Consider the following 27,013-nt stretch of genomic DNA (forward strand, 5'->3'; position numbering starts at 1 on the left):
GACAGGGTGGCCGTCCCTGTATCTTGGCATAGTTCACATCTGACATTGCTCTTGCCAATCTGTTTCTATCGGGTGTGAGATTTTGCTGTGCCTCTTTATTGGATGATACTGGAACATCTGTTGGAACCAATGCGGAAACATAAGAGTACTGCCTGTCCTCAGAGGAGTGTGTCCATTGTCTCTCTGCAAGAGTCAGTATTCTGGGCCACCTTCCTTCCATTCAGAACAATAACTTGTGCAGAAAGCATGGTGTTGGGTTCCTCTAAGAGCAGGTAATTCTTACTTTCAGGCTCTCTCAATAATAGGGTGAAGGGAGTTGCTCATTCTAATTCAGAGAAAAAGAACATCCCCACCATCACAAGCTTGGGGAAGACCAGACTGGCCAGAGGCAGGATCCTTCTGGAGCCACAGCCCAAGATATTCAGCAACTCCGTGGTACAGACACTGTATCTATTTCAAAGTGCCTCTCTGAAACAACCCTGTATGGTAGGCCAAGGTTGCAAACATGGAGCTGAGGGACAGCAGCTTGGCCCCCAAATGGTTTGTGGCCAAGTTGACATCTGAACAGGGGGTATGCCGGGCATATAGCTGATGCTCTGCTACAACTGCTGGGCGAGCAGGAAGCCCCGTAATCCAGGCCGCTGCGGATGCCCCCACCAATGGACCCTGCCTTTTGTCATGCCGGCCCCTTCAGCCTGGTGAGGATATGGAAAACAACGGGTGTCAAAATTGATTTTTTGTTGATTTTTCATATTTCAAGACCAATACAATGTGAAGGATCAACAAGTTATAAGTACTTGGCCAGGGGAGGGTCCGTGGAGCATCTGCTTGGTATGTGGAAGGTCCCAGGTTCATTCCCTGCCATCTCCAGTTAAAAGGACCAGGCAGTAGGTGATGGGAAAGACCCCTGCCTGAGACCCTGGAGAGCCCTTTGCCAGTCTGAGTAGACAGTGCCAACCTTGATGGGCTGGTGGTCTCATTCATTATAAGGCAGCTTCATGTGTGCAATTAAAAATCATCATAGAATCATAGAGTTGGAAGGGACCACCAGGGTCTTCTAGTCCAATCTAGTCTTCATGGACTCTGAGAGTTTACACTCTGCGTGTCACAAGGCATCACCAGTCACGTGCCCAGGACTGAAAAAGCACCCCCAGGATCAAAGGACCAGAATCGTTTTGGGAGCAACAGATTCCCCCCTTGTTGCGCCTGTTCCCAGCTCTGGTTTCTTTGCAAGTCCCGGGCTCACAACAGAAGAGAAAAGGCTCACGCAGCACTTGCTTACGAGTGAGACTATGCGCACATGTGTGCACCTCCTGCAAAGGGAAGAGATTAACTCTGCAGAGCAGAGACCTCAGGAAGGGAAGCGGTTCTGTCCGGCTAACTGAAGCAGGAGGGTTCCTAGGCAGCCGTAGCGACGTCAGGCCCGAGGGTCACTGGAGGGAGAAGCAGCCCAAACCTCAGGCCCGGCCCAACTGGAGAGCCCTTCCCCCCAGGGGCTCAGCCAGCCTTAATCCTTGTTCAAACCCTGAGGAATGCAAGGAAAGGTACACAGGGATTCCAGTCGCTGCCTCCCTGCTCTAAGCACTCTCAATAGCGGCTCTCTCCGAGGACAAAGGACCTCCGTTGGGCCCATTGCCCGGAGCTGGGCTTGGATCGGGGCCACTGGGGCTCAAGTCCCAACTGTGCTTTCCACTGGCCTCCTCTGTCTCTCTCTCAACCACAGCTTCTCACTCTCCAAAACAGCATCCTGCCTCACAGGGCTGTTGTTCATAGAACCATAGAGTTGGAAGGGACCACCAGGGTCATCTAGCCCAACCCCCTGCACAATGCAGGAAACTCACAACTACCTCCCCCTCCCACACCCCCAGTGACCCCTACTCCATGCCCAGAAGATGGCAAACCCCCTCCAAGGGTTCACAGGGCAGAGCAGATTAAATTTAAATATGTGTCAGGAGAGGCTAGAATATCCCCCCCTGCCCTCGCTCCCTCCCCAGGCACTTTATGTTGTGTTTTCTAATGGCTGGTTTGTGTAACTCATTCATGCCCCAAAGCTTTCAGCAGCAAGGAGAACAGACACTACAGACGCCCCCCCCCCCCAACAGTATGCTGGGCTCTGAGCTGGGCCAAAGTCACAATAAACTGCAGATACAGGGGAAATAAAAGAAGGCGCGGCCCTCAGTTTGCAAGACCTGAGCGAGGCTGTCACAGATAGGACATATTGGAGGACACTGATTCATAGGGTCGCCAGGAGTTGGAGGCGACTTGACATACACACACACACACACACGGGGTAATACAGATACAGTTCAGCAAAGGGGGAATGGGAGTGGACGTGACCACCCTTCATAGGCTCTCAGGGCAAGTCTTCATTTACAACAGTATTACGCTTTTTAGGTAGTTCTCTCTCTCTCTTTTTTTAGCTTTCAGTTTGAAACCACCATGTTGAAGTCATCCAGGAAGAACGGGGCAAGGGAGGCCAGAGCTGTCCCCTCTCTGCTCCCAGGGGGAGGCAGAGGGGTACACCACCCTGTCAGGTTGAGGCAAGATTTGAATCGGGGACTTCCTGGCTTGCCATTTGTACTTCTGTCTGTGCTGCTAGACAGACAGGCACCGGGAGGGTGCCAAGACCCCACTTCCACTGGGTCAATCCTCCACAGGCCCAGCAGCAAAAGCCGAACCCGGCTCTTCTGCAGCAGCCCGGCCACCTGCCCACTCTGCGCCTCCCGAGGTTCCCTCAGCAGGGACGCTGGGCTGGTCCCAAAAGGGCTCCGGCATGCAAAACGTCCCACTTGAGATGCCTCCACCCCACAGGGAACAGGTTGACTTGCTGCACTCAACTTCTGCTGTCCCCGCCTGCCTTTCCTCCAGCAGCCAGGGCCCCTTCTCTCTCTCCCCCCCCCCCAAATCTAGGACCTGGAAGGCTACTTGCGCTTACCTGAAGGTCAGAAGCGTGACCCCCTCCACAGCACAGAGCGAGCGGCTCCCAGCTGGTCCTTAGGCTGTCCCTTGCCCCAGTTCTTCCGAAGGCATCCCCGGGCACCAGGCAGCAGCCCCGTCCCTAGGAAGCCAATCCCCGGACCGCCCGAGCCAGCCGCTGGCGAAGCTGCCAGCCATCGCCGGACAAGCGCCGCGCCCGGCCGGACTCCCAGGAGGCGGCAAAGCCCCCGTGGGCAGCAGAGGAGAGCCGCTCCCCAGGGGCGCGGGGGAAGGGGGCTGCGCTCATTGGCCCGGGGGGGTGGGCAGCCACTGCACCTCTGCGCCCCGCCAGGCGCGGAAACGCCGCCTGCCAACCCCAGCACCCGTGGCCGGGCAGGGAGCGCGGGGAGACCGCTCGCTCGCTCGCCCAAGCCCGGCGCGGGGTGGGGTGGGCTGGGGTGGGGGGCGCCGCTCTCCCCTCCCCGCTCAGGGCGGAGGCAGCCTGGCGCCAGAAGCCCCCCTGCTCGCAGGTGCCACCCGCCCCCGGGCCTGCCTTGGGCACCCACGCGGGGCTGGCTGCAGCCTTGCGGCGGACCGACGCCCGGCCCACGCGCCGCCGGAGCGGTCCCCCCCCCCCCGGGACGCATCTGGCGCCGCGGAGTTGCCCCTCTTTCCCCAGCTGCGCCTCTTTCCCCAGCCCAGCTCGCCCAACTCTGCCCGGGGGCTGCTGCTGCTGGCGTTTGGAGGCGGGGGCAGGACGGGCCCTCCGGAGGGGGCAACCCCAGGCCCGGCCTCCCGCGCGCAGGCTTCCCCGTGGGGGCCGGCGCCCCACCCCGGCCCACCCCAGGTGGCTGCGCCCCGGCTGCCGAGAGACCCCGCTGGTTTGGTGCCCGGGCCAGAGCGGCAAAGGACGCTTCCCAGCGTCGGGGTGCGCGTAGAAAGGCGAACGCAGCAGGATCCAGCCCCAGCAGCCCCGCCGCCTTTTTGGGAGCAGGAGCAAGGTGAACAGCAGAAATGACCAGCAGGAACAACCAGCAGGAGAGGTTCTTGGGTACCGGATCTGCTCAAGGGATTTTATTAAGGGTATTCAAGAGGTCGGCAATTGATTTGATAGGTGTGGGCACCCTTTGGAAGCATGGCACATCGGTCCGGGTGGGTGGTATGAAAGTACGTGGTATTCGTTCGTGGTTCTTGGTCCAGCTTTGCTTGGCGCAGCAAAGATCAGCAGCAAAGGGACACCACGAAGCATCAACCAAGCGCTGCTGCTGCCGCCGCCGCCCGGGGCTCGACCCCCCCCCAATCCCCGGCAAAGACCGAGAGGCCGAATATAAGGTGTTAAAAGAAGCAGCAAAAGGGGCCAAAAGAGTCCGGCCTGAACGACCAGCCTGAAGTTTTAAGGGTGCCTAAAAAAAAGTAGACCAAGGTGGCCAAGAGTGCCACCTGCTGGTGAGATTCAAAAGCACAGCCTTCGGTTTCCTTGAGCCGTTTTGGTCAAGGGAGGGGGCGACACGATGGCCACACGCATAGGCGGCTTAAGTCAGATCAACGGAGAAGACGTTTACTAGCCATGGTAGTTAAAGGGAGCCTCCACATTCAGAGACAGTCCACCTCTGAATCCCAGTGCCAGGAGGCAACATCAGGGGAAGGGCTCGGCCTCTATGCCCTTGTGGGTGGCCCTCCAGAGGAACTGGAGAACAGGATTTTACCAGCCCTTCAGGTATACGTCTGCATAGAAAAGTAGAGGGTTGTGGACATCTGGGTGTTGTAAACCATATGGGGATTTGCAAACTGATGTTTTCTACAAACATCTTCATGTACTTGAAGGGCTGTCATATAGAGGATGGTGCCGAGTTGTTTTCTGTTGCCCCAGAAGGCCTGACCAGAACCAACGGGTTGAAATTAAATCAGAAGTTTCCATCTAGACATTAGGAAGAACTTTCTAACAGTCAGGGCGGTTCCTCAGTGGAACAGGCTTCCTCGGGAGGTGGTGAGCTCTCCTTCCCTGGAGGTTTTTAAGCAGAGGCTAGATGGCCATCTGTCAGCAATGCTGATTCTATGAACTTAGGCAGTTCATGAGAGGGAGGGCATCTTGGCCATCTTCTGGGCATGGAGTAGGGGTCAATGGGGGTGTGGGGGGAGGTAGTTGTGAATTTCCTGCATTGTGCAGGGGGTTGGACTAGATGACCCTGGTGGTCCCTTCCAACTCTATGATTCTATGAGTGAATTCGACAAAGAAATTCCAAGACAGTTAATATACATGCCCACATTAGATTTTATTTTTTTGTTCCCCCAGCATTTCTACTCTAAAAATAAAATAGTTAGGCTGCGATGGGCAGAAGACCACTTCTGAAGGCCTAACTTGCATCTCAGCAACAAGTATCTTTTAAAAATGAACGGGTAAAAATGACAGGCAGTCAGTTATCCCTGAAGAGGAGAGACCCATTTGGACTCCTATGAGGTTAAAAATGCCACTTAGGAAAAGTCTCTGAAGGCTGGTTCTTGTGCACACACCCATGCATCCCTGGCTTTAATTCTGGAGATAAGATCTGCTGGTGCACATTCAACACTCCAAAGAGAAGCTCCCAGACTGGGCCGTTGGGCATCGACCATCTCAGGCAGCCCAAATATACAGAGGTTAGAGGAAGACACATCCTTTCTTCCTGGAAAAATAGATTAAGGCAAGAATACGGTGCCCGTTCACTAAGCGTAGTCACAAAGCACCCCTTCTTTCCCAAGACAGGTCTTAAATAAATTTACTAGGTAAAGGCTACAAAAGTGTTTTTGAGCGCTGGCTCTTGAACAGAGAGGACAAATGTTTCAGGAAGATCCAGAGAGGCCGTGGGGAAAAGCCAATGCTGCTCTTTTGGTGGGAAAGCAATCCTGGAGAACGGCCATTCCGGCCCAGCCGAGGGCTGACAGTGACTCGGTGGTCTCATCTAAGGACAGCGGAAGGCCGAGCGTCCTCTTTGCTTGCCCAAGACCGGGAGGAGTTGCTTAGGCCTTATAGTTCAGTTCAGCATTCATCTTTGTGTACATCTCATAAATTGCATCTAGGACGGGTGTCACTTTTGTTAGAAAATGGTGGATCTTCTCCAAGGTCTCCTCCTCTTTCACTTCTTTGCCCTGCTCTAAGGCTTTCAGCAAATCCGATTTGTAGGGGAGAGCATACACAGAGCCCTGGAGGGGGAGAGGAAAGCCAGTAAGAATCCCTTGAGACATGCACAAGACTCCCCCCTGCCCCTCACTCTGGATTATCCCAATCCAGAGTAAGCACAAGACTTTGGTTTTGTAGCCACTCATATTCAGCTCAGCAGTTAATCCAGTTGCTCGTTTCTCTGAGGGCTGATTCACAAGATCACTTATACTCAGTGAAGCCAGGATAGCCCTGCTAAATCGTCGGCACAGGATCAGATCCTAAAACATGCTACAAAACTAAACAGGGTTATTCTCTTCCCCACCCCAAGATAATTATGACAATAAGGTGCCTGGAAAAGAAACCTTGTTAAATAAGGAGAGAACACCCCACACGTTCTTAGAGATCTTCAACTGAAATTGTCAGGTAGACCGGCAGGGAGAAGGGAGGCAAATTGTGGGTTTGTACAGTATATTAAAACTGGTATGGGCCATGTAAATGTGCATGTTCACGCATGGATGGCAGGAACAAGATGAAGCATTCTGAGAAGTCTCAGTCAGAGCGAGGGTTATCCTGGATGAAAACTCAGGAGGTCAGAGGAATGGGGAGGAAGGGGTGGGAGATGGCAGCCGACCAAAAATTTCAGGGCTTTGCTTTAGTCCTGCCCAGGACTAGAACAGGTACATAAAGGAAGCACAAGCATGCACAGTTCAGACATTATGCAAGCCCTATAACTTCATGTGTTATATGCATATGTGTGCACGCATGCGCGCGCACACACACACACACTGAGTGAAGCATTTAAACGCAGGATACTTTGGCCTTGCAGAGTAAACATTGATCTGAACTAGATTCATACACTGAACACTCGTCTCAGATGGTTGCTGTTACCGCTGACAGCCAGAAAACAAGCCTCTTGGCAATGGGATTCTGGGACTACCAAAGAGTGAGGACAGCCCATGCCAGGAGTCTACAACATGGTACCCATCAGCACTTGCCACTGGCACCTGCCAACTCCTTTCCTGGGGCTTACCAACTCTTACAAATTGGAAGGCAGGCGGGGCTTGTGCCCAGCAGGGCTTGTGATTGGCAGTGTAGATTAAAAGGTATCCTGTTAAACTGAGCTTTGAAGAATTGCCACTGCAGGTATGAATGATCTCAACTCCCTCACATTTTGTGGTTCGCTCCACCTCTTGCGGCAACCATTCTGTTGTGCCCACCACGTTTTGTCAGAATTTGAAAGGCTCAAAAGGGTTGAGGTCACTTGGCCAGTGCCACTGAGCCTTTACCTACACACGTCCTTGATAGCTGGGGCAGCCACTGGAGGGGTAAGGGCTGCAAATCCCACCCACCAGCCCCCAGGCCTGCCTCAGCACTGCCCTTCCTGGGGACTCACCAAGAAGAGCTTCTGGAGGATCCAGCCATGGTACTTCTGCAGGGCCAGTTCGTAGGCTTTGGTGGCGTTAACCCGGATGAGATTCGGGTGGTCTTCGTCCCTCTCGCCGTCACAGAGGCTCTGCATTAACACCTGGATGAACTTCAGGCCCCTGCATAAAATGGGGGGGGGGGGAGAGAGATTAAGGTCAGACTGTGCACGGGGAACATAAACCAGGCCCACCGCACAGCATGCCAAAGCCCCCGGCCCTCAGGGCTCGCTTCTGAAATCTAGGCACAGACTGCCGCAGCCTCGACCCCTCCGAGGGGGAAGAAAAGGCCGAGGGGCCTCCACCTGGAATGACACTCCCCTGCAACGGATGACAGCAGGGCCCGGGGAAAGCCGGCCTCCTGAGTCTCGCTTCTCCCCTCTAAGCTGAACAGCCAGCGAGCCGTGAGCCTGGGAAGCGCGGAAGAGCCACCGACCATCTCCAGCCGGCTTCCATCCAGAGGTGTTTTCCAGAGAGAGCCTCCCCCTCCAGCAACACCTAACCTGCGGCATCCCACCGACACCTACTGGCCTGGCTCCCTCTTGGCCGTGCTTCAGGTACGAGGGGACGTCTGTCCAGATCAGTAAGCTCTGCACACCCCTGGAACTTCCCATTTTTACCTTCCCCACCAAACAAGCCAAGGGAGGCCTCAAAATCACCTTTTCAGCCACATGAGTGCCAAAGTGGCCCCGACCTTTGGCCAGGCTGAGCCGTACATCTCCTTCTCCACCTCCAAGATGTTCTGCAGCGTTTTGAACTTGGTTGGGTTGGACTCATAAACAGCTCGGATTTTCTGAAATGGAACCAGCCAGAGCAGTTGGACCTAAAACTGTTCTTTAAGCCTGTTCTTTAAGCCATGGAGAGGGAGCAAGAGTCTCCCCGTGGCCAGATCTACTGTCCTGACCCCTCCCACCTCCCATCCGGCACCCAAATTCTTCAGAGGCCTTGCCAGGCCCTTTGAGAGCCAGCGGTTAAGAGCGGCTGACTTTGATCTAGAGAACCGGGTTTGATTCCCACACTCCTCCTCCACATGAGCAGCGGAGGCTAATCCCCGCTCCTGCACACGAGGCCAGCTGGGTGCCCTTGGGCTAGGCACAGCTGTCAGCTCACAGGGTGTCTGCTGTGGGGAGGGGAAGGGAAGCCGGTTTTATTCTTCCTTAAGTGGTAAAGAAAGTTGGTATATAGAAACCAGCTTCTTCACAACGTCACAGACCCACCACCAATTGTCAGGGAAGGTGGCCACGGCATCTTTGGGCACCAGCCTCCAAGAGGAACACAACCCCTTCCCACACTTGGGTTATGAAGCCGAGACCACGGTCTCCCCATCACCCACCACCCAATTCCCAAAGGCACCGGAGCTCACCTACCTTAATGTTCCCGGTGAGATCGGCTTTGACAGGAGCATACACGATCGGGGTCCCCAAGCAATCTGGAAGAGAAGAGGGCCAATCTGGGATCAGGGCAGCCCCCTGAACATTAGCCCCTCCCCCATTACAGGCCAATGGCAGGACCCAATTTGGGCTGGACTGGTGCATGCGCACAGGGGATTGCACCCTTGCTGACCTCCGGGGGTTCCCTGGACACACTGATGTACCCACCTACCCTGGCTTCAGTACAGTAGGGAGCCCAGGGAGGGGGCTTCTCCCCTGACAGTGGCCTCATCGCTGCTATTGATCTGAGTTTCTGAGCAGCACCACTTGGAGCAGGTCGATGATGAAGATTAGGGGACAAGAGCAGCTGCCCTATGAGGAGCAGTTTAAATGCTCAGGGCTTTTTAGCTTGGAAAGAAGGCGGCTGAGGGGAGACATGATAGAGGCTTATAAAATTATGCATGGTTTGGAGAGAGTGGACAGGGAGAAGTTTTTCTCCCTCTCCCATAATACTAGAACATGGGGTCATCTGCTGAAGCTGGAGGGTGAGAGATTCAAAACAGATAAAAGGAAGAATTTCTTCACACAACGCATAGTTAAACTGTGGAACTCCCTGCCCCAGGATGTGGTGATGGCTGCCAACTTGGAAGGCTTTAAGCGGGAAGTGGACATGTTCATGGAGGAGAGGGCTACCCATGGCTACTAGTCAAAATGGAATACTAATCATGATGCACACCTGTTCTCTCCAGTATCAGAGGAGCAGGCCTGTTATATTAGGTGCTGTGGAACACAGGCAGGACAATGCTGCTGCAGTCGCCTTGTTTGTGGGCTTCCTAGAGGCACCTGGTTGGCCGCTGTGTGAACAGACTGCTGGACTTGATGGGCCTGGGTCTGATCCAGCAGGGGCCTTTCTTAAGTTCTTATGAACAAGCATGTTGTGGCAGGAGGAATAGCAGAGAGCAGGGTATGGATCCACCTTCCACCATGGAGTGTCCCTGAATGACCTTTGGCCAGGCATCTTCTCACAGCTTCAGTGACACTGCAGGAGCATGGCAACGTCAGGTGGGGGAGACAATAAAACTGGCGTGGCAACTGTGCACCAGCTTCCGCGTTTGCAAGAAAGGAAGGTGCACCAGCATGATGAAGGAAGAAACTCAATGCAAGGAGGGCAGGATGATAAGACAGCCCACAGAAGATTATATGCCCTGGAAAATTGATATGCCGACTCTACCCCAGCCTCCTCAAAGCAGCCCACATTTTTTACCCGGCTGCTTCTCTGCCAAAACTACCAGCTCCCAAAGTAGCTGAGCAGATGTGGTTTAAAAATACAAACGTTAACCACAAAATAATTTTAGCAGGTGCTCAAAGATGAGTGAGTGAGTGTGTGTGTGTGTGTTCACACACATAAAGCTGCTCATGCTGAATCAGTCCGTTGGCCGATCAAGGCCAGTATTGACTGGAAGCAGCTCTCCAGGGTCTCAGGCTGATCTCAGGCTGAGGTCTTTCAGATCACCTACTACCTAGTCCTTTTAACTGGAGATGCTGGGGATTAAAACCTAGGATCTTCTGCATGTCAAGCAGAGGATCTACCACTTGGCATGGCCCCTCCCTGAAAATAAAATTATGTCACACATAGAATCATAGAGTTGGAAGGGACCACCAGGGACATCTAGTCCAATCCCCTGCACAGTGCAGGAAATTCACAACTACCTCCCCCACACACACCCAGTGACCCGTACTTCACGCCCAGAAGATGCCCAAGATGCCCTCCCTCTCATGATTTGCCTATGGTCATAGAATCAGCGTTGCTGACAGGTGGCCATCTAGCCTCTGCTTAAAAACCTCCAGGGAAGGAGCACTTACCACCTCCTGAGGAAGCCTGTTCCACTGAGGAACCGCTCTGTTAGAAAATTCTTCCTAATGTCTAGATGAAGCTGCCTTATGCTGAATCAGACCCTTGGTCCATCAAGGCCAGTATTTTCTACCCAGACTGGCAGCCACTCTCCAGGGTCTCAAGCAGAGGTCTTTCACGTTACCTCCTGCCTGGTCCCTTTAACTGGAGATGCTGGGGATTAAAACCTGGGACCTTCTGCATGCCAAGCAGAGGATCTACCACTTGGCATGGCCCCTCACTGAAAATAAAATTATGTCACACATAGAATCAGAGTTGGAAGGGACCACCAGGGACATCTAGTCCAATCCCCTGCACAGTGCAGAAAATTCACAACTACCTCCCCCTCCCACACCCTCAGTGACCCCTACTCCATGCCCAGAAGATGGCAAACCCCCTCCAAGGGTTCACAGGGCAGAGCAGATTAAATTTAAATATGTGTCAGGAGAGGCTAGAATATCCCCCCCCTGCTCTTCCTCCCTCGCTCTTCATGTTGTGTTTTCTAATGGCTGGTTTGTGTAACTCATTCATGCCCCAAAGCTTTCAGCAGCAAGGAGAACAGACACTACAGACCCCTCCCCCCCAACAGTATGCTGGGCTACTTCACGCCCAGAAGATGCCCAAGATGCCCTCCCTCTCATGATTTGCCTATGGTCGTAGAATCAGCATTGCTGACAGGTGGAGATGCCGGGGATTAAATGCATGCAAAGCAGAGGCTATTCCAGAGAGCCATAGTCCCTTCCCACCGTTCATGAGAAAGGATGAAGGGGAGTGTGCCTGCTGTCTCTTCTCCCACTGGTCTTGGGGCTGGTACTCTGCTCACTGGGCGTACAAGTGTGTGCCTGGCATGTCTTTTTCAGCCCCTCTCCCAAACACAAAGGAGGCCTTCTCACTCTTCAAATGCCAGCCCCGACAGGAGTATCTCTGAGTGCTGCAGAAATACTCTCAGGCTTGAAGAGTTTCTAACAGACAGGAGTTCCACTGTTCCCCACCTCCCCCTCCTCCACAGCTTACTGCAGCCCACAAAGCTATCAGGTCCTTCGAGAATGTTTTAAAAGCTCCGAGTTTCGCTAAATGCCAGGTCATCCAATGACAGAAATGCCCACAAGAAGCAGTTTTGCTCCGGGCCCTCAAAGCGGCCTTTGTGCAGTGGAACGACTGGAACACGTTTCCTAGCATAATAGCCGATATTGTGGACCTGGGAACAAAACAGGGCTGGCGATTGTCTTCTGGAAGCCTGTTCTTCAGTGACAGAATCAGCGGGGGGAGGGGAGGGTTCTCCTCTCCAATGCAGGGGTGGGGGACCTTCCTCTGGGCTTTGCAGACGCTGTGCTGTGGTGGAACACACCCTGTGGAACATCCAACCCAGACCAGCCCCACTCACACCCCATCACCAGCCAATCTCCAAGCTCCCAGTCTTTTTCAATCCATATCCATGCAGAAGGTCCCAGGTTCAATCCCCGGCATCTCCAGTTAAAGGGACTAGGCAGGTAGGTGATGTGAAAGACCTCTCCTGGAGACCCTGGAGACCCATGGAGAGGTGCCACAACTCAGCGGTAGAGCATCTGCTTGGCATGCACAAGGTCCCAGGTTCAATCCGCGGCATCTCCAGTTAGAGGGACTAGGCAAGTAGGTGATGGGAAAGACCCCTGCCTGAGACCCCGGAGAGCCGCTGCCGGTCTGAGTAGACAATACTGACTTTGATGGACTGAGGGTCTGATTCAGTATAAGGCAACTTCATGTGTTCATACACCAGGGTCTGTGAAACACACATGAAGCCACCTCAAACTGAATCAGGGACAGGCGGAATCCTTCCCTTCCCTTCCCCTCCCTTTGCCTGATCCTGCAAGGCAGCCATTAAAACCCTGAGCAAAGCATGTGTTGGAAACAGCCATGCCTGCAGAGCCAGCCCCCCGCTTCCCGCGCTGAATGCCGGCCTGGCTCTCTGGCAGCAGAGATGTGTGCCAAAGTCAGCGGCCAGCTGCCAGTCATGGGGAAAACCTCCTTAAAGAAGCCCCATTCAGGTACTGAAGGACACCGGCCAAGCAGGAAACACGAGCAGCCGCCCAGCCTTCCAGCCCAGGGCTCCGCTACTGGAGTGACCATGTGTTGGGACAGGAGGACCCGGAAGCAACGTACTCGTGGCTCCTGCAGCGGGGACTCCGTGTGACAGGAGCCGGACAGAGACCCACCTCACTGGATACCTCCTGACACACCCAAACCGGTCTGCTTGCTAGAGGAGAGAGAGGCCTGCAGAAGAAACCATCTGAGTGGCGCTGAGCCAGGGGTGTGTGGCCAGGGCAGGCCAGGAACGGGCAAGAGTCACCGCAGATCCAGCCCTCCCCCCCCCCCGCCCGCCACCTCAGCCAGGGCCAGGCGAGGCAGGCACAAGCAGAGAGCCGATCTCGGCACTGGCAGGTCCAAACCCGAGCGGTGTGATCGCCGGCTCGGCTGCTCCCACAAGCTGGTCAGACAGGATCCCGGATTGGGTCTGCCACTGATTGCATCGCTGAAGTGAGGCAATCCACTCTCTCAACAGGTTGCAAAAGGAGGTGGCGAAACAGGGAGGGTGTATGATGAGCCCGGGGGGGGGGGGAACGCCTGCATGCTCGCCGCCCCCCACCCCCGCAACATTTCCCATTGTTGGGAAAGAGAGACAAGGAAGGGCCCAGCCCTGAATCCGCAAATGCACATGCTGAATCCGGTCTGGGAACCGACAGATCGTGAGGAGGGGGGAAGGGGGTCCCCAGAGAGTCCATTTTGCTCGGTCTTGTTTCTGCCAACTCACAGCAAGGCGCTGGCCGGGCTTCGATGCCCCCCTCGACACCTGAAAACCAACAGCCAGTTACTAATTCTAATTAGAATGGGGGCGGAGGGAGGGTGTTCTGTTTTATGGGGCTGCTTAAAGAATACCCCCTACGTAGAGCTTTGGAAAAACAGCTTATGAAGTCAGAAAACCTTCACTTGCCATATATATCAGAAGCTGCATGAAAAGTTTCACACAGTTTTTACAGTGGTCCAAATTTCGCCCTCTTATCTAGACCAAAGGAGAATTCTGGGGCAAGAGCCATGGGGCATTTATGCACATCGCTCCTGGGGGAGGGTGTCCTGCCGTAGAGAAAGGCAGAGTGTGAGCAGCCCAGAAGGATCTGGAAGAAGCCCTCTGGAAGCTTCCCTTCCCGTGTGCTGCACAGAACCGGCCTGCCCGTTTTTAGATGCTGAGATGAAACTGCAATCTGAGGTCAACCCCATGTAAACGTTGTCACCCCACTGGGGAAGTACCCTGGCCCAGGGTTTGAGAAGGCTGCTGGGGAAGAGGGGGCAGATCTCACAGGGACAGAGGCCTCCAATCTGCCTCGGGTGTCTGTGGCTGAGGGGCATAGCATAGAATCATAGAGTTGGATGGGACCACCAGGGTTATCTAGTCCAACCCCCTGCACAATGCAGGAAATTCACAGCCACCTCCCTCACCATACACACCCCAGTGACCCCTACTCCATGCCCAGAAGATGGCCCAGATACCCTCCCTCTCATCATCTGCTTAAGGTCATAAGCATCTCTTTTCCCAGGAGGCACAAACCCCATCTGTGGTGCACCTCGCACTCAGCTCCATTTCCTTGCCTTCAGGTCAGAAAATGGAGCAAAAGACAACAAGTTCCCATGGCAAAATTTCTCTCATGACTAGCGTTGTGGCTGCCGCCAGAACAAGGTGCCCCCGGGCACTGCCAACGGTGCTTGAGCGAACGGAATCGCAGCAAAGGATCCTCTAGCTCAGCACTCTGCTCCCAAAAACAGGAGGGAGGGGCAGTCTCACAGGCCTGGCCTGGTTTGCAGTGGTAGACTGTCTCTGAGCATGGAGGTTCCGTTTTGCTGATACAGCTACCTCAGGGAGAGGGGGAGAAAAGAGAGGCTGCTGCTTAAGGTAACCGATCACCCTGGTCCTAAGAACATCAGAGGAGCCGTGCCAGATTGGTCCGCAGGTCCCCCTAGATCAGAATTCTTATTCCCCTGGTTGGGCAGCTACCTTGGGGCAGCCCACAGGTAGGGCACAAAGGCAGCTGCCTTCCCCACAGGTGCATCTGATGAAGGGAGCGCCGACTCACAAGAGCCCGAGCTGGAACGGATGTTGGGAGGCTACCAGGTGCCCCTGGACTCTTGTGCTGCCCGTCAGGAATTATCCCCAGCACTGGGTCCTCCGTGGCATCTCTGATCTTTGAAGGCCAGGGCCTGCCTTTAGAAGGCGTGCAGGCCCACCTGGAAGTCCTTACTTGCATTCCAGGTAAGTGGGGGACTGGTGGTCATTACCCACCAGGCACAAGGGTATCCTCTGTACATGCACAGAGGCAATCTTGCCTTGATCACTACCAGACAGGGTGAACAGACTCCACCGCAAACTGAGCCAAGATAGTGTTTATCTCCTTACTCTCGCCAAAACTTAAATGTTTCTACTTTTTAAAAAAAGACTGACAGCTCTTCTTCTCCCGTACCAGTATAGGGAGAAGGTGACACACAGCCAAATTCCATCCAAGGTGTCCAGGAGGGGCCGGAGTCCCGTTACATCCATTATGAAAGTGCGCTCCTTATTTGACAAAGCGGCTATCTCGTTTCTGAGATGCTGCATTTCCATTGCTTGGCCCGGCTCTTCCGTTGGCACACATTTGCTGAAGGGCTCAGTTTACTGGCTGACCCCACCACAGAGATTTTTCCTAGACAAAAACCCATTGAGGGATCCACCACCCACAGCCTCTTGTCAAGGTGAAAACCCTTCATGCACGGGTGGAAGAGAAGCCATCCAGCTAGTCAGCTGTGAAACAAAAATAGGTCCAGAGTAAAAGAAGGGGACAATTTCTCAAGGGCAAAGAAAATGCACTTTGCAAATGCTCAGAAGTACACTCCGGAGCCCTGGAAGCAAGCACTCTCCCCTGCAGAGGCCCAACTCAAGACTGGGGGGCAAAATGCTTCCCAGTGCAACCCTGCATGGGCGCAGAATCCCATGCTACAACCCTGCGAAATGGTCACACTCACATGAACACATGAAGCTGCCTTATACTGAACCAGACCCCCCTCAGTCCATCAAAGTCAGTACTGTGTACCCTGACTGGCAGCAGCTCTCCAGGGTCTCAGACAGAAAAGAGTCTTTCACATCTACTATATTAACATTTGTTACGGCCATTGGCCAGCATAAGCCTTTCACATCACCTACTTGCCTAATCCCTTTACTTGGAGATGCCAGGGACTGAACCTGGGACCTTCTGCATGCCAAGCAGAGGCTCTGCCACTGAGCCACGGCCCCTCCCTCGCTTCTTCTGCCAGCACAACAGCCACACAGGCGGAGCTCTCCAGAGTGCAGGTTTCGCACGCAGCCCTGCACAGCACAAGTGGAAAAGACACCCTGAGCCCCTGCAAAGTCGGGCTCCAGAAATCCAGCCCACGGTGGGAGTGAAGACAGGGGCTCTTTAGTAAGGACCCCACTTGGGTTTTGCATGTAGAAGAATTACACTTGGGCCTCTTCTCTGGTTCAAGGGGCATGCTGAAAGCCATTCACGCCCAGCAGTCATGCTAAGGGGGCAGCTGCCAAGAAGTGAAAGAACAAGGCCTAATGCAAACAGTCCTGCCTGAGCAAGGAAAGCTGCAACCTGGCGCCGGGAGGTCTCTGACTGTGTGCAGAAGGACCTTGCAGCTTTCAGACAATATAACCAGCCCTCGAGCATCTGGGAATGAATGCAAGGGGCACAGCGAAGGAAGTCACAAGTCGGGCTTGATTTTGCAGTTCCCCCAGCTGGTACTATATGCCTTTCACTGGCACGGGAGGCTGTCCCTTAACAGGAAATGCAACCAGGGGCTTTGGAGCAAAGCCACACCCTGCCACACGCACCTGGAGGGTAAGGCTAGGCAAGCAAAGGGCACCAGGCCTGGGCACTGCCCCCAAACCACACTGAGGCCTGTGTGGGGCTGGAGCAAAGAGGCTCCAGGAGAAAATCTCTCTCTCTCTCTCTCTCTCTCTCACACACACACACACAAACCCTGCAACATGGGTGAGACTCTCACTAGTTACGATTGCAATACTTCCTGCTGCACCGTCCTGCAGATTTCCTCCCGGCTGCTCTGATTATTTGCTAGTTATCTCCTTTTTACAAATGGGGAACTGAGGCAGTGGGAGAAATGAGCTCCCAGGGTGGGGAGGGCCTGATCTCTTCCGGTCACCTATTTCCAAGGACCTTTCCACATCTGGGGGGAAGGCTGCTCCAACGCCAATTTCCTGGCCTGTCAAATCCACCCACCGGACCCCAGCCCAGCGCCAGATGGGCTGATCCAGAATGGCCACCACTCACCCCCCCACACACAACACCTAATGTGGACCACAGACAGGGTCAGGACTATCTGGCCACACACAGCCCAGCAAGAGTCTGAAAGAAGGTGGGGAGCAGCTCTGGCAGGGCGCAAAGGGAGTTGCCCCCAAGCTGGTCGAGGGGGCATGGGCATGCAGGGGCTCCTTCTTCGCAACTCAGACTTGGGGGCGCGGGGGCGCGGGGGGGGGGTTTCCAGCAGGACCGACTGGCGGTCTAAGGCCATTGCTGCACGAGAGGGTTGGCCTCGGGTCGGCCACTCTCCAGATGCCCCGGGGCCGCGTCGGCGGGGGGCGGGGGGGGGGCTTCTGGTTGAGTTCTGAGGATGGGGATGGGGATGGGGACGGGGGCGCGTCGAGAGCAGCGAATCGCAGGCCCACCCTGCCGGCGTTCCCGCCCCGGGAAGCCCGACGCGCCGGGTTGGAAGCGAGCCGCTCCCCGCCCGCGCCGGCCAGCCGCTCGGCCGCGTCCGAATCCCGTCCTGCCTGGCCGGGGCGTTGTCGGGGCTGCGGGCCGAGCGCGCTCTCACCGAAGAAGGGCGGCAGGTGGGCGACGGCCTCGAGGAAGGGCTGCGTCTCCACCTGCTTGTCGGCCGGCAGCGCGCGGAACTCGGACTCCAGCAGCAGCGCCATGGCGGAGCGCCCCGACGGGCCGGCGGCGCCCAGGGCGGCCAGGGCGGCTGGGTGCTGCGCGCGGGCCGGACGGGCGGAGGCGGCGGCTCTCCGGCGCCGGCAAAAGGCCGGCCGGCCGGCGGGGCCCCGCCCGGGGGAGGGAGCGGCGGCCCCAGCCCCGCCCAGGCCCCGACGAGCCTGTGCAGAGCGCCCGAGACGGCGGCGGCGGCGGAGCCTCTCCGGGCGCGCGGGAGGTGGCCGCCTCCACCCCCGCAGCATCTCCGTCTAGGGCACTGGTTCCCAACCAGGGGTCCGCGGACCCCCAGGCGTCCGCGAGAACTAAATTAAGGTCCGCGAAACAAAGTTATAAACCCATAATAAATTAATATTTTCAATTAAAAGTTCTCTATTATAAAAATATATATTCAAATATTATTCTAAGCTTAATGTTTAGCTAACAGTTATGATTAAAGTTTATTTTCAAATTCTCGGAATTTTTATTTTGAACCTTGGGGTCTCTCCCTGCACCGAACAAAAAAGTCCTAGTGGTCCCTGGTCAAAAAAAGGTTGGGAACCACTGGTCTAGGGAGAGCCCGGGGAGACGCTGCCGGGCAGAGTCGGCAATGCTCGCCTTGGGAGACCCGGGGTCTGACTCAGCCGCGGGCAGCTTCGCGGGCGTAGAACCCCCGCATCATGGAGCTGGACGGGACCGTAGAGGCCATCTAGTCCAACCCCTGCCTAGCCTCTGCTTGAAGACTGCCAGCGAGGGGGAGCTCGCCACTTCCGAGGAAGCCGATGCCACCGCTGCACTCCTCTTACTGGGGGGGTGTTTGTGCGCGCCTGTACGACGTTGCCAGCCTCGGGTGCCGCTTCCTGAAGCCGAGAGACCACAAATCACTTCCCCCACCCCCCCTGGGGCGACTTGCTTCTGAAACAACCACGAACAGGAGCGCGTTTTTCCGAATTAAAATCTCTGCCTAAGGCCGGGTGGGGGAGGGCAGGGGCGCGGAATTGCCTTGTAGGAACAGGTGGACCACCAGAAGAGCCCTGCCGGGCCACACCGGCGAGGGTCCAGCTAGTCCACCAGACCGTTTTACACAGGGGCCAGCCAGTTGCCAGAAAAGCCAAATAAACAGGGCATGTAAAAATGGCTTGCCCTCACAGGATTGCACCTCTTCTGTCTCTGTACGAGTCACTGTTCCGAGCTTGCCTCCTGAAATTTCTCAGCAGAGAGCTGTACCTCTGCCCGCCCCCCACTGAGGGCATCTTTCTGCTCCTTTGGCTTTATCTGATTCCACCCCATGCTCAGACGTAGAATCACAGGCTAACTGCCTCAGCAGAGAACAATACAGAGATGCAGCGGGCAGCCTCCACTGGGTTTTTTCATTGCTTGAGCATTCCCCGCCCCCCAACATTTTGGAAACGGAGTGCAATGCTATTCAAAAGATCAAAACTCACTGCGGGTGGCCCAAACATTCTGGGCAAGGAAGGCAAGTTCATTGAGGCCGAATGTTGCCCGAGAAGGTGGAGGAGAAGGTGCCACATCATCTCTGGGGCAGGGCCCTTCCGAGGCACATCTTCCCCTCCAGGGCCCACAGCACTGCCTGCGGGGTCCAACCCCTGGTGATGCTTGGCTTGGATCCAGCCTGTGGCGGCACAGACCCGGGGGGGGGGGGAGGACAGCACCTCCAGCCACACCCCCGGCATGCATCAGCACCCTCCTTATTGTGCCACCCCAAGCAGTTGTTGTGGGGGAGGGGGATGCTTGGCCCCCTACAGGCTGGCTGTCAGCATGATGTAGTGGTTAAGAGTGGTGGTTTGGTGAACCTGGAGAACCGTGTTTGATTCCCCGCTCCTCCCCATGAGCAGTGGACTCTAATCTGGTGAAGTGGGTTGGTTTCCCTGCTCCTCCCTATGAAGCCAGCTGGGTGGCCCTGGGCTAGTCACAGTTCTCTCAGCCCCACCTACCTTACAGGGTGTCTGTTGTGGGGAGGGGAAGGGAAGGTGATTGTAAGCTGCTTTGATTCACCCCAGACCCCACTTTTCTCACCTCAGAATGTAAACTCCTTGGGATAGGAGCCTGTTTACATGGCAAACTAAAGGGAGACCCCCTCTGCATATGCTCAGGGGCACTTTTGCTTCTTGTTGAAGCCTGGCACAAATGCATCTGGGAAAAGAGGCCAAGTTCCAACAGCCATCAGGGCAGCTTCAGATATATTGGGAATGTTTCATGGGCACGGCTAAATTCCATGGAAGGGGAGGCTGTCGCGAGAATTTTCAGTATTGAACATTAGTTCATATTAAATATATTATTAATTTATATTAAATGAGTTTGGGTTAAAAATGACCACATGCATACCTTAATATTATCACCTATAGTCACACAAGACCTTTAGCTGACATCAGCTCCAATTAGGCTCTTGACCCTAAAGGGCACAGGAGCTAGTCACCCAAAGCACATTGCGTGCTCCAAATCAAGGCCGTTCAAGCAGGCGGCAAATTGTCTGCCCACTCTAGGAGGAGATTGTTTTGGAACATTGATGGACAAACCCAGACACTGGAAGAATTATTGTGGAACAAGATATTCCTAAACAATTTTAGTCATGATTTGTGGAAATTCATTTTCATGTGACAGGGAGGGGTCATTTGAGACCCTCTCCTCATGGTTTAGCCCATATAAGGCTGATCCAGATGCCCAGTCTTTGTCCTTCCACTGAGAGACCACAGACCCTTTGAATGGTTGCCATCTCTGTCTCTCTCTCTGGAAGTGACCCAGGGGCCTCTGTATCTGTTGTCTGTCAATATGTTTACGTTTGTTAAGCACTGTCATATATATTCAGTTAAATATTGCTTTCTATTTTGCTTCATATTCTTTTTGTAAGTTCAATAAAACTGAATGGTTTCCTGCTCATATGGCTTGAATGCTGTTTAAGAATGACTGCGTAAGAATGCTTCTCTGTATGAAACAGTGGTTCCCAACCTTTTTTTGACCAGGGACCACTAGGACTTTTTTGTTCGGTGCAGGGACCCCAAGGTTCAAAATAAAAATTCAGAGAATTTGAAAATAAACTTTAATCATAACTGTTAGTTAAACATTAAACTTAGAATAAAATTTGAATATATATTTTTATAATAGAGAACTTTTAATTGAAAATATTAATGTATTATGGGTTTATAACTTTGTTTCGTGGACCTTAATTTAGTTCTCGCGGACCCCTGGGGGTCCACGGACCCCTGGTTGGGAACCAGTGGTATGAAAGGTTCTTTTCCAGCCAGATATCTCTGGGCTGCCTTTTGGTAAGTGAAGCAGGCAGAGAGGGCCATGCACAACGAACTGGAAGGGGTGGGGGCACAACAGATTCCCCCCACAGAGGCAACGGAAAGAAGGATGCCAACCTGAGGGCAGGGGTAGATAGGAAGAGGCTGGCAGAGCCACACAGACTGTGGTTCAGCTGGGAAGGCAGTCTCCGGCTCCAGGCAAATGGCTCGTGTCTCTGTGCTGGAGGCAGGGGAGGCAATGAGATGATGATTCTGCAGCCTCAAAAGTGTTGCTTCAGTCGCCTGGTGCACTGTGAGAACAGGCGCTTCTTCTGGGGTGTGTCAATCCTGGATTCATTTGAAGAGATTGCATTTAATCCGCTCAGTCGCTTGCACAAGGTGTGGCATGAGACATCTTTGTCTGGCTATGCAGGGTATGTGGTACACCTGTACCACGCATCAGTGGCTCGGCTCCTGACACCTCTTTGTTTTGGCATGCCCGGAGAGAAGGCCTGCCTTTGCCAAGCAAATGGCAGCCTCATCATAGGCCCCTGGAGGAGCTCCCCACCGACTCTTGTGCAACTGGAAGCCAGGTAGACGGGCTTCAACGCTCCCACGCCGCGGCACTGAAGAGCTGGCCCTTGTGTGCGTTTCCACGGTGCCATATCAACTTGATCTAACAGGACTGAACAATTTATGTGCTAATTAAGCCGCCTGATCTGCATGAAAAATTTAGCAACTTTCAATAATTTATGCCAACTAGATTACAAGACTTCATTATGACCTGGGAGGAGAATCACTGGTCAAGAGACTAATGGCCATTTGGCCGGGGAAACACGATTCCTCCACTGAGCCAATATTTTTTTTGCCTTCCACACCGATCTAAGTCACTTGCAAGAGTTCCTTCTGAGGGGCAGTTCCAGAGTCACAGAATGTCAATTTTAATGCATCTGAACACGTGCGGCATGAACAGGCTTTGGTACTAACCATCCCCAACCCACCTGAAAATTAAGTCATAGTTGGTGCTTTCATACTGGAGGAAACTCCATGGTCATCAGATGGTGTTCTCACTGAAGGCGTCTTTGCAAGGCACCATGGAAAGCTTCAGATAAGAAAGCAGTGCCTCTGAGCATGTGCATAATGCCTTTCTGCCATCTCTGAGTAACTACAACTGGCCCCTATACAAAAAAAAATTCACACACACCTCTGCTAGAGTAAAGAATGCTACAGCAAGGGAGCCCTGAGCCCCGGCACCACTCATCTGAGAAAAGCTGTGCTCAGGGTACAATCTTCCCACTTCTGTCCCCAGCACTAGTGGAGGTTTCTTCTTCCCCAGATAATACCAAGTCACATTTTTATGCTCCATTGTATCCTCACAACAAGCCAGCGAGGTAGGAAAGGCTCAGAGACAGCATCTAGCCCAAGTTCACCCAGCATCTGAAGATCTGAACCCAGGTCTCCTCGTTCCTAGTCAGCCAGTTAGTGTATTTCAGTGGCTTAGAATGAGGTGTGGTCTACAAGATCCCCCATTCAAATCTCATGTCTCACCTTCTCAGCCCTTCAATGATCTATAATGGGGGGAGGGTAATAATGGTGTACCTTACAGGGCTTTTGCAGGGCAATGTGTGCAAAGCACTTTGAACACAGTAGGTAGTATTGAAAAGTTATTATTGTAAATAATAAATTTCTCACTATTATTTTCTGTTCTGATTAAAGCTCGGAAGTTAATACAGTTTTAGCGCTGCTGTTTTCACGGGTTCCTCTTGATTGCAATAGAGTCCTTAGCAAGCGCACCCTCCTTCAGCGACTCTTGGGAACGGTGTCGCGACCTTGCTTCAGAGCAGGCCTGGCCCAAGCCTCCTGCTTGCAGGGCTCTTAATAATTCACGCTGAGGGGCTGACTTGAATTTCAGGCGCCACACTGCCAGTTATGAGAATAGCAACTTTTAAAAATGCATCTTGGTTGCAACCTTATCCCTCCATTAGACTTATGAGTTGCCAGGCAATGAGTCCTCTGAGATGCTCTTCAACCTTCCTAAGGTGAGGGGAGTGGACGAACGTGTTGCTGCCTCCCGGAAGCCCACAGCTCAGTTGTTCATGTGACGGCGGTGCCTGAGGGTGGGCAGGTGGGTGCTAAGGCAAACCCCCCTTCACTAACCCTACTGCCTGCCTCTCTTTAAGGTGCTCATGGATTTTCCCTTCTCCTTTTCATCCTTACAACAATCCTGCCAGGTAGTCTGGGTGGACAAAGAGGTTGGCCCAAGGTCATCCAATGAGTTTGGCTAAGAGATTTGAAGCTGTGGCTCCCTGCTCTCAGCCCAACATGCATGACACACATACTCGCATGAAGCTGCCTGATACTGAATCAGACCCCCCTCGGTCCATCAAAGTCAGCATTGTCTACTCAGACCGGCAGCGGCTCTCCAGGGTCTCAGGCAGAAAAGGGTCTTTCACATCACCCACTTGCCTGGTCCCTTTAACTGGAGATGCCACTGGGGATTGAACCTGGGACCTTCTGCATGCCAAACATAGGCTCTGCCACTGAGCCATGGCCCCTCCCCCATGAGGTGAGACTGGTGTCCGGCGTTGCCAAGGGGTCCAGCCTGGCAGGGCGAGCGGTTTCCTTAAAGCGCTGCTGTTGCCTCTTGTGTGTGCCATCAGTGAGGGTAGGTCCCAGGGTCTCTGCATTGGGACATTCCTGGAGATTTGGGGGTGGAGCCAGGAGAGGGAGCTCAGTGGGGGCGTGATGCCATTCAGCCCACCCTCCAAAGCATCCTTCCTCCCCCCCAAGGAAAGGATCTGTAAATCCAGGGGATCCCCAGGACCCACCTGGAGGTTGGCAACCTCAAGAGGAAGCCCTGTTGGGCAGCAGGAGTTTTACTTAGGGTGGCCAGGCCCCTCTTCACCACCAGCGGGAGGTTTTTGGGGCGGAGCCTGAGGAGGGTGGGGTTTGGGGAGGGACTTCAATGCCATAGAGTCCAATGGCCAAAGCGGCCATTTTCTCCAGGTGAACTGGTCTTTATCGACTGGAGATCAGCTGTAATAGCAGGGGATCTCCAGCTACTACCTGGAGGTTGTGTGTGTTAAGTGCCGTCAAGTCGCTTCCGACTCATGGCGACCCTATGAATGAAAGTCCTCCAAAATGTCCTATCTTTGACAACCTTGCTCAGATCTTGCAAATTGAAGGCTGTGGCTTCCTTTATTGAGTCAATCCATCTCTTGTTGGGTCTTCCTCTTTTCCTGCTGCCCTCAACTTTTCCTATCATGACGGTCTTTTCCAGTGACTCTTGTCGTCTCATGACGTGACCAAAATACGACAGCCTCAGTTTAGTCATTTTAGCTTCTAGGGTCAGTTCAGGCTTGATTTGGTCTATAACCCACTGATTTGTTTTTTTGGCAGTCCACGGAATCCGTAACACTCTCCTCCAACACCATATTTCAAAGGAATCTATTTTCTTCCTATCAGCTTTCTTCACTGTCCAGCTTTCACACCCATCCATAGTAATAGGGAATACGATGGCATGAATTAACTTGATCTTGGTGGCCAGTGACACACCCTTACACTTCAGAATCTTTTCTAGTTCCTTCATGGCTGCCCTTCCCAGTCTCAACCTCCTTCTGATTTCTTGGCTGCAGTCTCCCTTTTGGTTGATGGTGGAGCCAAGGAATAGAAAGTCTTCAACAATTTCAATTTCCTCATTGTCAACCTTAAAGTTGTGTAATTCTCCTGTAGTCATTACTTTTGTTTTCTTGATGTTCAGCTGTAGTCCTGCTTTGGCACTTTCTCTTTTAACTTTCAGCAATAGTTGTTTCAAATCTTCACTATTTTCTGCCAATAATGTAGTGTCATCAGCATATCTCAAATTATTAATGTTCCTCCCTCCAATTTTCACCCCACCTTCTTCTAAATCTAATCCTGCTTTCCTAATTATATGTTCTGCATATAGATTGAAAAGATAGGGAGATAAAATACATCCTTGTCTGACACCTTTGCCAATTGGAAACCATTCCGTTTCTCCATATTCTGTTCTAACTGTGGCCTCTTGTCCAGAGTACAGGTTGCGCATCAAAACAATCAGATGTAGTGGCACACCCATTTCCTTTAAAACCAGCCATAGCTTTTCATGATCCACACAGTCAAAAGCTTTGCTGTAATCTATGAAACACAAGCTGATTTTCTTCTGAAATAACCTGGAGGTTAACCAACCAAAATAAACACCACTGCACTGATACCACAGGTAAGGAAGAAAAGTGCAGGAATTGCTGGAATTATTGAGATATAACGGACAACACACAAGTGTGACAAAGTGTATCCAAGTGTATCAAGTGTACAAATTAACATATAACAAACACACCATATAATACAAAACTCTTTCAAAGTCCAAGGTACAAATACGAGTTTAAGAGCCAAAACTAGCATTTTGTACCTTGGACTTTGAAAGAGTTTTGTATTATATGGTGTGTTTGTTATATGTTAATTCGTACACTTGATACACTTTGTCATACTTGTGTGTTGTGCGTTATATCTCAGTAATTCCAGCAATTCCTGCACTACCTGGAGGTTGGCTACCCTAGTTTTACTGCAGAGTAAAAATACCACCAAATCGGCCAGTTTTTATTGAGAAGGCTAATTTTATTTTTTATTTGGTACGTTTCTCTGCAGACAGCTGCAGAGCTAAGCCCAAAAATAATTTAGAAATGACATTACAAAGGAATGTTAAGTCATGAACCTAGAAAGCAACAAACAAACAAACAAATAAATAAAAATAAAAATCCTGCGGCTGCTTAGAGGGGTGGTGGGGGAAGCAAAACACCCTCAGACTCGCGAGTAAGCCCGTCGGTCTCAAAGAGACGCCCCCCACCCCCACCCGCCCCCGCCCTCCTTCCCCAGCGAACACTCCAGTCCCCGGACAAGACCGGGCGCCGCGCGTTCGGAGGGCTTTTGACCCTCCGCGGCACCCGCCGACGAGACCGGAAGTGTTGCCATGGAGCTTCCCGGCGGGCCCGGAAGTGGTGGAACCGTTAGAAAGTGCGGCGGCGGCGGCGGCGGCGGCGCTTGTTCCCGGGGGCCGTGAAGGAGGGGTGCGTGGGAATGCGGGACACGCGGGTTCAGAGAGAGGCGGAATAGTAAAGTGCACACGGATTAGTGCCCTCCTCCAGCCTACGGCTATAGGGGATGCCAACTGTTGCCGGGGGAGGGCGGGAGGGCAGGCCTTGTTTGGTCGCTCCTCGCAGCACCAAACGTGCCAGAGAGTTCTGGGACATGACGTCACGGCTCCGTTGACGCGTCCGTGTGAGACGTCACAGCCTCCCTGGCCGGGGGGGGGGCGAGGGCCCAACTGTATTGGAAACGCTGGGGAGCTCCCCCTTCTCCCCTGTGGCCGCTCAAAGCCCCCCCCCCCGCGGCTTCTCTCGAGCCAGCAGGTAGGCGGAGGGACGCTGCCCCTGCAGCTGGAGGCTCGCCTAGCCTTCTCATTCTTTTTTGTGCCCTCCTTCGCCGTGCTGGTTTGCACTCCTAGCAAGTCGGTCACATCTGCCCTGTTGCAGGGTTGCTAGCCTCCAGGTGGGGCCTGGAGACACCCCCCCTCCCACATTTACAACTGATATCCAGACGTCGGAGAAGTTCCCCTGGCAAAAATGGCTGCTTTGGAGGCTGGACTCGATGGCATTGTGCCCTGCTGAGGCCCCTCCCGGCCACCCCCAGGCGCCACCCCCAAATCTCCAGGAATTTCCCCACCAGGAGCTGCCAACCCTAGGCCCCCGTGCTTTGCATGTAGAAGGGCACAGGCTCAGCCTCTGCCACCAAAGGATTTTGTAATACTGCACTATCACTAATATTTCATTTTACAAAATTGTTATAGAATTTTTCTTGGCAATTACTGCTGATTCTATTGCATAACCAAATGATTTCGGGCAACACCTTTGTGTGCCTGAGAGCAGGCGGGAGACCGGAGTGGCGTAGCTGGGGCCCTAGTTTGCATGGCAGGCGTTCCCACATTAACTTTCTTGCACCCCCAGGATCCAGATTTGAGACTCCAGCGTTTTCAGCCAGTCTCCGTCATCC

At 53.5% G+C, this 27,013-nt stretch overlaps 2 protein-coding genes across 2 annotated transcripts; one reads left to right on the plus strand and one right to left on the minus strand.

The window, feature by feature from the left end:
- The first annotated feature begins 505 nt into the window (after positions 1–505).
- On the plus strand, positions 506–3,934 carry LOC130485976 (collagen alpha-1(I) chain-like). Its single transcript, XM_056859117.1, has 2 exons — positions 506–540; positions 3,016–3,934. The coding sequence occupies exons 1-2, from the start codon at positions 506–508 to the stop codon at positions 3,932–3,934; spliced, it is 954 nt and encodes a 317-aa protein (XP_056715095.1).
- Positions 3,935–5,910: 1,976 nt separating this feature from the next.
- Positions 5,911–17,713, minus strand: GLTP (glycolipid transfer protein). Its single transcript, XM_056859677.1, has 5 exons — positions 17,611–17,713; positions 8,841–8,902; positions 8,133–8,266; positions 7,446–7,596; positions 5,911–6,093 (listed from the first exon to the last, which is right to left on the minus strand). The coding sequence occupies exons 1-5, from the start codon at positions 17,711–17,713 to the stop codon at positions 5,911–5,913; spliced, it is 633 nt and encodes a 210-aa protein (XP_056715655.1).
- Between the last annotated feature and the right edge of the window lie 9,300 nt (positions 17,714–27,013).

Source organism: Euleptes europaea, chromosome 13 (assembly GCF_029931775.1).
Source record: "Euleptes europaea isolate rEulEur1 chromosome 13, rEulEur1.hap1, whole genome shotgun sequence".
NCBI lineage: Eukaryota > Metazoa > Chordata > Lepidosauria > Squamata > Sphaerodactylidae > Euleptes > Euleptes europaea.